Consider the following 12,588-nt stretch of genomic DNA (forward strand, 5'->3'; position numbering starts at 1 on the left):
GGGCATGGGAAGAGATGTGAGACAGAGGACAGGATTGGGAGGGAATGAAGGTGGGGCTACAGCTGGGATACAAAGTGAATAAATTGTAATAAAAATTATATTAAAAAATAATTACTTACAAAAAAATAGAATGCTTGCTGCTCTTTTAAAATATGAAGGCTTGGTTTCCAGCGTCCATATTAGATAGCTTACAATCACCTATACTTCCAGTCCAGGCAGATCTGGTACCCTCTTCTTCTGGCCTCCTTATGTACCTATGTGCATGTCCACATTCACACCTATAGACTCACTCATAAACAAACAATTAATGAAATAAATCTTTAAAAGGAAAAAAAAAAGAGGCTGAAGAGATGGCTCAGTGGTTAAGAGCACTGGCTGTTCTTCCAGCAGACCTGGGTTCAGTTCTCAGCTCCCATATGGCAGCTCCCTCTCACAGATATAAATGCAGGTAAAACTTCAATGCATCCAAAAAGAAATAAATCATTTTAAACTATAATAGAAAAGGAAAGGGACATTTTTCTAAGCAAACCCAAAAATATTTATGATTAATAAGGGCTCAGGAGATGACCCCAGAGACTCACAGGTGGTGTCTGGATGTGTTTCAGGCTCGATACTCAGCTATGTTAGCACAGATCTCATCCTGACCCCAGAAATTACAACTGCAGTCAATGTATACTCCTTTGTATGTGCTTTGTAGTTGACTTTGTCCAGTCTTTAGACTTTCTACAGCACCTTCACCTTCCTGCTGAGAACTCATGAAAAGGAAAAAGTAATCCAGTCAGATTCAGATACCCTGCTGTGTCCTAGCTTGACACCAACTTGTAGAAGCTGTAGAGCCAGCTTCACTTCTCTGAGGTTCAGATTCCAAGTTGTTCTGATGATTCCATGTGGTGAAGCATGAGCACCTCTTTTTATGATCCCCAGGTCATGGTATCAGAGCAGAGTTCTTAATTCTCACAGTCTCTGGGCATTTCCACATTTTCTTATAAATCAGCCCCGGACAGTAGCATTTGACACAGCATTGACAGTCAGAGACCAATTGTTTCAGTATGCTCAGAGCAAAAGCAGATGGCCTTCCTCTGTTACCATTTTACCTGGCATCTATATATCTTCTTGGTAGCTTTCTTAAATATTGTACAAAATATTGGAATACATGCTTGCACCCCTGCCCCCAGCACATATGACCTATGTAGCCTCAATGTGTCTAAGAATACAGAAGTGGGTTAAGAAACAGGTATTTATGGGATGGCAGAAATAGTAGCAAATAACTGTAGTCATGATCCCAGCAAGACTCACAACTAACATATGCTCAAGAGACACAGGCTGTGTATGTGATTGATATTATCCTCATTCCTTCTTTAAAAGATGGCAGACTTGTTGACTCTACACTGTCTAAATAACCTGTTTGAGAATACAGGTCAAACTCTGAAAGGAGCCCAAACCTCTGGTTATTCCTGCATATATTTTATCATTACTTGAAACATTGCTGTGGACTTAACTTAATCTTGTTCTTCATAGAGCACTGTCTTATCCTGTCCTAGAAACTTGTGTTTCTCCCTCTTTCTTCGTCTTTCTCTACTTTGTCTTCCTTGATTCCAAGCTTTACACTGACAAAAAAAATGCTATGTGATGGAAAGTTTTGGGATGTTGGACATACCATATGCCTGTGTTCTGTTGTGTAGGTAATTACAGGTTTAACTTTTCTTTGTAGCAAATACTAGCTCCAATGAACTTCAGCCACGGGGATGGCATTTCTTTCTAGATACTTCACATTTTCCAGTTCCTTAATTCTTAGGCTCCTGTCATTCCTCCATCATCTCAGCATCAGGCTTGAAATGGCAGGATGGACTTCTTCCCACACCTCATCATGTACCACACTAGATTTTTTTCTCTTCTACTTCTAAAGACCCTTGAAAGGATTTTGGTGTTCGTGCTGGCCTTCCCATGAATCTAATTCATGGTCAGGTAATAAGTGATTTCAATTCTGTTCATGCAATTCTCACTTCTTTGTCTTGTAAAGCAACTTTTCTATAGGCTCTAGGTATTAGAACATCATTAAGAGATCTTCCTGTTGCCTTCGAGCTCTTAAAAATGTCCTATTGTGATGGATAGAATTCAACTTTATCTTAAACAGAAGAACCAACCCTTGATTCAGTCATCGGGAGTTTCTGAACTCTAAGTGGGAAAGCTGAATATTAAACTGCCATTTTTCTTTTTTTGAAGCTTAGATATAGATCAAGGATTTCCAATGAGAAATCAATGTGCCTTGCTGAGATTAGGACCCATAAACATAAAGATTACAATAAGAGTCAAAGACTAGTGCAGAAAACATAATTTAAATGTCCTTTGCACTAATGATGTATCACAATACTATGCTTGTTAAATAGACTTAAAATGAATATGCACTGAAGATTGATTTTGTATTTCTTTTCACTTTTTTCCATTTTATTTATTTTTGATTTTTTATAAATTACACTTTATTCACCTTGTATCCCCCCTGTGGTTCCCTCCCTCCTCCTGTCCCAATCCCTCCCTTCCTCTACCCTCTGCATGCATGCTCCTCCCCAAGTCCACTGATAGGGGAGGTCTCCTTTTCCTTCCTTCTGATCCTAGTCTGTTAGGTCTCATCAGGAGTGGCTGCATTGTCTTCCTCTGTGGCCTGGTAAGGCTGCTCCCCCCTCAGGGTGAGGTGATCAAAGAGCAGGCCAATCAGTTCATGTCAGAGGCAGTCCCTGTTCCCATTACTATGGAATCACTTGGACATTGAACTGCCATGGGCTACAGGGTCTTTTCACTTTTAAAAAACATGTGACTTCCAGACATTATAAAAATTCATCTGCTAATCATATTTTATATTTTTGTTCAGGGCTGCCCAAGTGTGCCTCCTCAGTACCCTTGAGCTATATCTAGGACTGGGTTATGCATCTATGTATTTTTAATTCCCACCAAATATAGCTTGGTCCTTTCTTGCTTTCTAACCATCATGCAAGCCCTCTCCTTAGCTGGCTGCTGCAATACGGAGCTCCATTTTTCTCTGAATTCTAACTTCTTTTGTAGATTTACATCTGCTGTGCCTTACTCATCCATGCTCAGTTTGAACTTATCTGTAGCACTCATGATCCACAGACAAAAGTCTCCTAGGCTAGTCTGTATCTGGAGATCTAAGGTTCAGAAGGGCTTAAGGAACTGGACCAATACATGGTGGAAGTGGCTTTAACTCAGATGTCTTGCTGTAAACTGTCTTTCCCCGATGCTTCTACACCCAGTTTCTTAGTACCCATTAGGAGGTGCTAGGGATGTTGATTCTACAGTGTATAAGTACCCTACTGAGATAACACTGGGGCAGAGGCAGATTCTGAAAGGAGCCAATTTCTATGTGTATTCTCTCAAACAGTCATCCCTGGATTGGTCGATATCAAAATCCAATTTCACTAGGATTAGCTGTGGGTTGCTCAGAGCTATTCATTGAATTAGGAACGATTACAGCGAGGGAGCCCCACAGTTCTTTATTAAGGTCTTTGTGGAAACACTAAGTGATCTTCAGGAGATTAAAGTGCCGGTGGTGTTTTCTTAACATTTATAACCTGTGCCAATACCTGTGGAGTTTGTTTATTAAGAAAAATTCTGGAGCCAACAGCCTGCCTCCTGGTAGGGTTGCGTCACCAAAGGCCAACACAGAACCCGGTGTGCTGGGTCTTAATGTGGTTGCTCAGAACTTCTGCTAAGCTGGTCTTAGAGATCTGCCTCGTGGGGTTAATGGTTCTCTAATTCCCAGGGTCTTTGGGTCTTCCTGTGTGATAAGAAGGCTGTTTCTTAGAGCTGTACATGAACGTGGGACAGAGAAACAAAACAAACTGAAATGAGTACTGCTGGTGACTCCTAATCAGTGTAATGTTTCCTCTTACTGAGTGGAGCTTAACTATTATTGTCTCATTCTCAAAAGTCTACAGCAGGCAAATAATTATCATTTTATTCATTTTCAGACTAAATTGTAGAATGTTGATGACCTTTCTAGAAACTGACAAAGGGCTTTCCACCCTGGCAGAGGGGCTCAAGTATCTCTGTCTGTAACCAAGTACATAAGGGGAGGTGGCCAACCTGACCTGTTGAAGGGAAGGTTCTTGTCTCTCCTCTGCTCAGGCTGGAACATGCTCTTTTATTTTGCCCCTTGTTGGAGGCTAGCTCTTTTAAGAGCCTCCAAGAACCCAGAGGTGAGATTAAATAATAATATAGTAATTCCTGGAAGAGTCACTAACTGAATATGCACTTTTGGTGTTGTGTTTATGGTGGAATTATCATAGGTTGGAAGGCAGTGTTTAAAAAATACCTCTATGGTATAACCTCTGTCAACTATGAATGGTTGAGACCTGGTTTGGAAAAAGGGGTCTTTGCAGAAATGAAATGAATGACCTCGAGACACCCTTATTTAGAATGGGCTCTAGGTCTAATGCATAATGAATGTAAGCAGAAAAAGCTGGGGTAGATTTGAATCAAGCATCCAGGGAAGATGGCCATGTAAAGATAGAAGTGATGGGTGTAATGACACTGCAAGCCAAGAGATGCCCAGAAACAGAAGCTAGAAGAGGCAAAGAAGGAAGGAGCTTGGTCCTGTTCACATGTTGATTTTAGATTTTTGTTTTCATTACTATGGTATGAGAAAGTTCTATTGTTTTAAGCCACTAAACTCTCAATAACCTTCTAAGAGACAAACCCAGAGATTATGTTGGTTAGCCTTCAGGTACGATGGAACGCTAAGTTATACAGCAGGAATGTGTATTTTTGCTGGTGGTTTCAGAGCCTTTGACCTGTGCTTATTGGAGCACAGTACATCGCAGAGATGTGTAGAGAAGGGATGTTCACTCAAAAGCAGCTGCATTGAAAAGAACAGGAAGAGCAGTTTAAGGTCTAGAATGCTCAATGACCTCACTTCCTTTTACAGATACTGCCCACTCCCCAAATGCCAAGGGTTACTCACCAAGCCTGTATCTAATGCATGTATGAGACCTACCAGATCCGAACCATAACAGTCATAGAAAAGTACAGGTTTGTTCTAGGGACATTTTCCCCAAAAATTCCAAAAGATATATGTAGGAAAAAAGCCCATTTGGGGCCTAAAAAGAAGCAGCAAGTGCTCTCTTCAGTGCAGATGATGGATGGTCCTTGCTGCTCTAAAGTTTCTGCCTCTTGTACCTGTCCCTATATTTTCGTCCTTGTCCTAAGCCTGCAGGGCATGGACCATTATTCCCCTTTCACTGATGAGTGAGCCATCGGTGGAGAGATATAAAAGGCCCTGCTCCACATTAGCAGTCGGTGGCAGTAGGCCTGCGTCAGGTAGGGAGTGATTCCACAGTCTTGGCTGTTGCACAATTCGTTTCCTCGGACACAGGGACACTCAGCTTGAAATGGTCTTTTTCATTGTTTTTTTCTCACCCTATAGAGCTTGACATTCCTCTTCCCTCCTTTTCACAAACCTGTAAAAATTTGAAACAATTTGAATTTCCTCTTCATTTGACATATTTTCAGTAAAAATGATTTCTGCCATAGGTGTGCCTACGTAACAATTTATGGGCATTTGTATAAATGTGTGCACTACAAAATGATTAATCGAGCATTGTGTGTTTTTATCAAAGGAGACACCACAAAGATTTCTCCAAAGTCCTGTTTGACTAGAGATGATTAATTTTAATTTTTACATGAGCAGCATAATGCTATTAATCATTTAATATGTTTAATCATAATCTCTGTAATTCCTAATTAGGTTTATTAAACTGAACCATTCAGCAATTGTGCACAAATCCAAGTCTAAGTCCCTCTCTTGCGAGGAAGAGAAACTCATTTTAATTTTTTATTCACATAGCAATTTCTAAAGCGGTGAAGAAAATGGGCAAGAAACTTAGGGTCTTAGCTATTGCCTATGCCGGCCTAGGCTCTTGTGGTAGGGTGTTAAAACCTCTTACTCTTTGGCAAAGTTGCAATATCATGATTTCTTTGCTGTATGTAGATCACAGTTTACAAAATGAGTATGTGCCTGTGTTCCCTGTGTATGTGTGTGACTGTGTGTATGTTTGTATCTGCGTGCATGCATGTGGGGGTAAAGGGTGCATGAATGAGTGTGTGTTTATATGTATGTAGGCCTGTGTGAGTGTATATGTGTGTGTATGTGCATGTGTGTATGAGTATGTATGGTTGTGTGTGTGCATGCATGTATATGTGAGTGTGTGTGTAGGTGTGTATGAATATGCGATTGTGTGTATGCGTGCATGCATGTGTATGTGTGAGTGTGTGTGTAGGTGTGTATGAATATGTGATTGTGTGTATGCATGCATGCATGTGTATGTGTGTGCATGCATGTGTATGTGTGAGTGTGTGTAAGTATGGTGCTGTGCTGTGCATGTGGACATCAGAGGGCAGCCTCACGTATCAGCTCGTGTCTTCCTTCTTGTTTGAAGGGTCTCTAATTATTGCTGTATATACAAGCCCAGCTACCTGTGTACTTTCAGGAATTCCCCGGCATCTGCATCCACTCCACTGTAGGAATGCTGATTACAGACATGGACAATCACATCCGGTTTTATGTTGGCTCCAGGGCGACAACTCCATTCCTCATGCTTGTACAGCCAAGCCCCCACCGAGTGAGCCTCCTCACCAACCCACATTGCATTCATTAACCAGCACGTGAGGCTGGCAAAGGTGATGTTCACTCGGTTATTTATTATTCATTTATTAGTGGTGCACCGATCTTTCATGCTTTCGGCCTGTCAGTGCATCAGCCAGTCACTTAACAGGCATTTAAATTCATGTAGCAAGCTGGTCACAACTCACTCCTGCTGTCATCTTTAAGTGGCTTGTAACAGCCACTTGCTTTTGTGTACATGGCTCTTCTGAGCCTACAATTTCTACCCACCTCTCAAGTCTCCTCTCCTGCTCATCTTCCACATATTCTATCTGGCTCCCCATGACCTCCCAGCAGTGGAGGGCTTCCCCTTACAGCTATTGATCTTTGCACATGCTTTGCACTCCCTTGGCACAAAATCTGTCCCCACCGACTCTCCTGATGCTCTCTACAAAGCCAACGCTGCTGTGCCTTGGAACCTCCAGGGGTGTGTGGGACTATCTTCCTCAGCCTGAACCCTACAAGGAACTGCCTGCATTTTCATTGTTTTTTCCTCACTTCTCCCTACGTCATCTGCCTCCTCACATTTACGGCCTGTCAGGGTCACACTACACTTGACCGTTGACAGTCATCTGGTGGGGTTTCTGATCCTAAATCAGCTTAGATGCATGGTGCACAGGACACTGGGAGGTCTTCATTCAGCATGTTATTCAGATTGTGTGAGGAAGAAGGATGTGAATGAAATATTATAGTACACAGGAGAGATGTTGAGAAAATAGCTAATTATGCTCCTGTTCTTTGGGTGTTTCTTTTACATTTCTCTATGTAAGATTGTCTCCTCTAAGTCTCTATTATTTTACACCTGGATGCCTGCACTGATAGTTTTATCCTAGTTATATGCTTGTAAATTGCTTATGAATAGATGAGGATATTCGTTGCTCATGATTTTAGCTTTGGCAACAGTACAACAGTACCACAGTAGTTTCAAAGAAATACTTATTGTGTACTTGAGACTCTTTTGGGAAAATGCCTAGGAGTGGTATGGCTGGATCTTGAGGAAGTGTTATTCCTAGTTGTCTGAGAAAGCACCAGATTGCTTTCCAGAGTGGTTGTACAAGTTCACATTCCCACCAGCAGTGGAGGAGTGTTCCTCTTTCTTCACAACCTCTCCAGCATGTGTTGTCTCTTGAGTTTTTGATCTTAGCCATTCTGATGGGTGTAAGGTGAAATCTTAGGGTCATTTTGATTTGCATTTCCCTGATGACTAATGAGGTTGAGCATTTCTTTAAGTGTTTCTCTGCCATTCGATATTCCTCTATTGAGAATTCTCTGTTTAGCTCTGTACTCTATTTTTTAATTGGATTACTTGATTTTTTTGCTGTTTAACTTCTTTAGTTCTTTATATATACTGGATATTAGCCCTCTGTCAGATACAGGGTTGGTGAAGATCCTTTCCCAATCTGTAGGCTGTCGTTTTGTTCTGACGAAAGTGTCCTTTGCTTTACAGAAGCTTTTCAGTTTCATGAGGTCCCATTTATTGATTGTTGCTCTTAGAGCCTGTGCTGTTAGTGTTTTGTTCATGAAGTTGTCTCCTGTGCCAATGAGTTTAAGGCTCTTCTCCACTTTTTCTTCTAAGTGGTTTAGTGTGTCTGGATGCTGGAAATAACCCAGATGCCCCTCAGTGAAGGAATGGATGCATAAATTGTGGTATAGCTACACAATGGAATATTACTCAGCAATAAAAAACAAGGAAATCATGAAATTTGCAGGTAAATGGGGGGATCTGGAAAAGATCATCCTGAGTGAGCTATCGCAGAAGAAGAAAGATGCACAGGGTATATACTCACTCATATAGACATGTAATATAGGATAAACCTACTAAAATCTGTTCACCTAAATAAACTAATCAAGAGGGAGGACTCTTGCTAAAATGCTCAATGCCTATCCAGAAAGGCAAAGAGAATGGACATCAGAAGAAGGAGAAAAGAGGGAACAAGTCAGGAGCCTGACACAGAGGACCTCTGAAAGGCTCTGCCCTGCAGACTATCAATGCAGATGCTGAGACTTATGGGCAACCTTTGGGCAGAGTGCAGGGAATCTTAGGAAAGAAGTGGGAAACAGTAAGATCTGGAGAGGACAGGAACTCCACAGAGAGAGCAACAGAACCAAAAAAATCTGAGCACAGGGATCTTTCCTGAGACTGATACTCCAACCAAGTACTATGCATGGAGATAACCTAAGACTCCTGCACAGATGTAGCCCATGGCAGCTCAGTATCCAAGTGGATTTCATTGTAATAGGAACAATGACTGTCTCTGACATGAACTGATTGGCCTGCTCTTTAATTACCTCCCCCTGAGGGGGAAGCAGCATTACCAGGCCACAGAAGAAGACAATGCAGCCACTCCTGATGAGACCTCATTGACTAGGATCAGAAGGAAGGAAAAGGAGACCTCCCCTATCAGTGGACTTGGGGAGAAGCATGCATGCAGAGGGTAGAGGAAGGGAGGGATTGGGACAGGAGGAGGGAGGGAACCACAGGGGGGATACAAAGTGAATAAAGTGTAATTAATAAAGAATTAAAAAAAAAAGATATACTTAAGTGGATAATGTCTACTGCCACCTACAGACAAAATATATTAATTGCAGAGAAAGTACAGAAAAAGGGTGTACGCTGCAGTTAATGTGAATTTTCTCTTAATTCTTCCCTATGTTATAGGTTTCAGTGTAATAACAGTATCCTAGCTTATTTCTGAGTAGAGGAGAACAGAAGGAAATAATGGACTATGCTAGTAGGTTTACATTATCTACATTAGCATAAACCAGCAGAGCTTCCTGGGAATATTGTTTTTGCTTTTTTCCAACATAGGCCCTACATGTATGTGACATTTCAAATGAAAGAAATGCAAAAAAACCCCACTAATTTATACTTTATTTAATGTTCATTCTGTGAAATTTCATTGATCTCCTGTGGTCTGTGGCAGTAGACAACACAGATTTGTACAATTAAGAAGCTAAGTTAAGATGCTAAGAAAAAAGTTGACTCAATCATCTGATTCACTACATGAATGGCAAACCACCAAAGGGCCTTTGCAAATTTTTGACATTTATTAATATTTTATCTGTACAGCCTCAGTACTTATATATGTGTAGCCTAAGAATCTGGGAGGCATTAGGGGATGCACGTTCTTATTTTTAATAATCTTTACTCCCTTTTGATGAGTTTTCCACTGAGCCCCCAGCCTCCTGTGCTTCTTTTCCTCCTCACACAGTGCTTATCTCCTTCCTCCCAACTCTACCCTTCTTTATGAATGGTTTTTATTTGGCCTTGCCACATAGAGTTACATTAAATGAATCTGAGACTTTTGACTGTTTTGCTTGACGTGGAATCTCAGCTCCTTATCTAGGCACTCAGTTGATGCTCAAAACAAACATTTTGCTGTTAAATAAAAACAAGGACCAAGAATCTTTGTCTGATACTATTCTGCCATGTAGGAGAAGGGAGAGGACCCTGGGACAGAGTGCTTACAGCTACTCAGAGCCTCTTTGTTTTCCCCTTGTTCCTTTAGCAGACAGATGATGCAGCACCTACTGATGGCCAGCCCCAGCCTCAGCCTTCTGAAAACACAGAAAACAAGTCCCAGCCCAAGCGACTGCATGTGTCCAACATCCCCTTCCGATTCCGGGATCCAGACCTCCGACAAATGTTTGGTGTAAGTACTGCCTGTGTCCTAGTTCTTCTCCTTGTGGGAATTCTGGGAATTTATCTTTTATGATGGAATGTTATTTTGGGATGTAGGCATTTTAGCATCTAATGCCTGGGTCTATAGTGGCTAGGTTTCCTGAGGGTGGCAGGATACATTTATTTGTATTAGTTGTGCTTGTGAGGTTTCTGCTTTGCCAGTTGGTTATCCTCTAACAAGTAACTTAAATGTCAAGTGGAAAATAGACTCCTCTATTAACCACTGATAAGAAGAGCCACGGGTTATTCCAAATCCAGCAGCCCAGGACCTCACTTTATAACTAAAATACATGTTGAAGCCCTTGCCTGTTTACCTAGAGGAGTGACCCAGGAGTAACTGTACTCCAATTTTCCTCAGGCACTGTGTTCTGTAGTGGCAGTGAATGGCTAGTTCTACATAAGGCTTAGTTTTCAAAACCAGCCACAGCCACCACTAACAAAAACTATCAGCTTTTAAATCTGATTTGATTCTTGCAGCATATGGTTTCCTAGATGAAGGTTCAAGGGTATTTACTCTGCTACTCAGGGCTGCAAAGGGCAGCCTGGTCTAGGCACCATGGTGAAACAAAACTAGCCAGAAGCCACCACTCACCCTGAGGAAATAAAGGATGGCTTTGCTTCCTCACAGGTCATCGTGACCCTGATTATTTTTCTGGACTATGTTTGAACAATCCACCCAGGGAAAGGAAGAGTTTACAGCTTATTTGGTCTCAGCTGTGCCAAAGGACAAAGCTTTGACGAGGCTCAGATAACATTTTGTGTTTTGAAAGGTAGTCACTCTGTATATGACATCCCAGTAGTGGTAGCAAACATTTGTGCTCTCGACCAAAGAACTACATCCTTAACATTTGACTCAGAACAAAGGTGGGATGCTTGGAGACTCCTCTAAGAGCTTGTGGAGAGCTGCAAATATGACAAAAGCAGTGAGAAGAGGTCGGATGTCTCATTGTGAGCAAAGTTCCTATTATTCTCTGCATGAACAGGAGCCCTGGTTCATTACTCAGGGGCTCCATGATTTGGGGGGTGAGCTTGGACCTTTTATTTCTTTAACACACACGATGCTTATCAAGTATGCATGTGACACAAAAGCAGAGCAGGCATCCTAATATTTAAGACACCCAGGCTTGAATCCTGACATTTCAGAGGAAAGGTCAACTTTTGCACTTTTATCGCTCTCTCATTTGGTAATAACCTTGAGTTAAGCCCTCTAACTCTTGCAGAACGAAGATACCCTCGGGCACTCTCAGGTCAAAGATGACTTTGAAAAGTGCAGAGCATTCGAAGTTAGAGTCGAGGTTAAGTGTGTGCAAAGCAGTGGGACCCAGCCTGACTGATGGGTAGCTGGAGGACTGATATCCTCTTTGCCATGTCAAACCAAAGGAATGTCTTGCTACTCAGTCTGTCTTTACTCATCAAGTGTCACTGTGATGTTGGCTTTGAACTGGATTCTCTTAATGACCATTCTCATGATCTTCCACAGTGACATGCAAGGCAGCCAACCCCCAATTTTTCACCCTTAAGGGTCTATTTTTTCCCATGGACTTTTTGTTTATCTTAACTTTACCTGAGGCTACAGGGCTAAGTCAGAAATGTGGTCAAAACGCTTGCCTGGAAGCCACGCAGAGGTGATGCTGCCTATATTAATATCTGAATCTCCCTGTCCTTTAGGGTTAGGGCAGATGGCCCAGAGAAAGAACTTGTCATGTGACATGCTACCTGGTATTAAACCCAGATCGAAATCTATTTGTTTCAAAATACTGTTTTTTTTTAATTTTTTTTCTTTTGAATCATTTTTTTTTTATACAGCTAGCTAACAAGAAGTTGAGTCGATATGATAGTTATACCCCTAGTTAAGGGAGCACAATATACATTCAAGAACACTGAAATTAATTCTACTTATCACAAATAACATCTGTGTCTATGTTAAAGAGTATGTGTGGATTTTGTGTGCTGTTGGTCTCATCTATAAAAATCATTGGGCCATATGGATTCATGGACCACTTGCAGTAACTTGGGAGTCCTCTTTGGTTTTTACAACTGCTATTTTAAAGAAATAGACTTTTCCTAAGAGGAATGTTGGTGGTCACAAAGCTGTTCTATAATACGATACATTTAGCAGCATGAATCATGGTGAGAAGCATCTGGGACATTCTGATTTGCTCCCCATGGTGGAATTTAGGGGGTTCAACAGTTTCCTCTTTCAGATCTTAGCTACTGTAAGCAACTATGTTTT

At 41.4% G+C, this 12,588-nt stretch overlaps 1 protein-coding gene across 42 annotated transcripts in view; it reads left to right on the forward strand.

Moving 5' to 3' along the window:
• The window catches only part of Rbfox1 (RNA binding fox-1 homolog 1), a 1,697,412-nt gene that overhangs the window by 1,556,112 nt on the left and 128,712 nt on the right, over positions 1 to 12,588 (forward strand). For 37 of the 42 annotated variants that reach the window (XM_060364121.1, XM_060364120.1, XM_060364127.1 and 34 more), the window contains one exon: positions 10,183 to 10,326. In XM_060364121.1, the coding sequence (XP_060220104.1) occupies positions 10,183 to 10,326 (144 nt within the window). The remainder of the gene's footprint in view (positions 1 to 10,182; positions 10,327 to 12,588) is intronic. The other 5 variants (XM_060364117.1, XM_060364119.1, XM_060364148.1 and 2 more) reach the window with 1 other exon arrangement.

Source organism: Meriones unguiculatus, chromosome 11 (genome assembly GCF_030254825.1).
Source record: "Meriones unguiculatus strain TT.TT164.6M chromosome 11, Bangor_MerUng_6.1, whole genome shotgun sequence".
NCBI lineage: Eukaryota > Metazoa > Chordata > Mammalia > Rodentia > Muridae > Meriones > Meriones unguiculatus.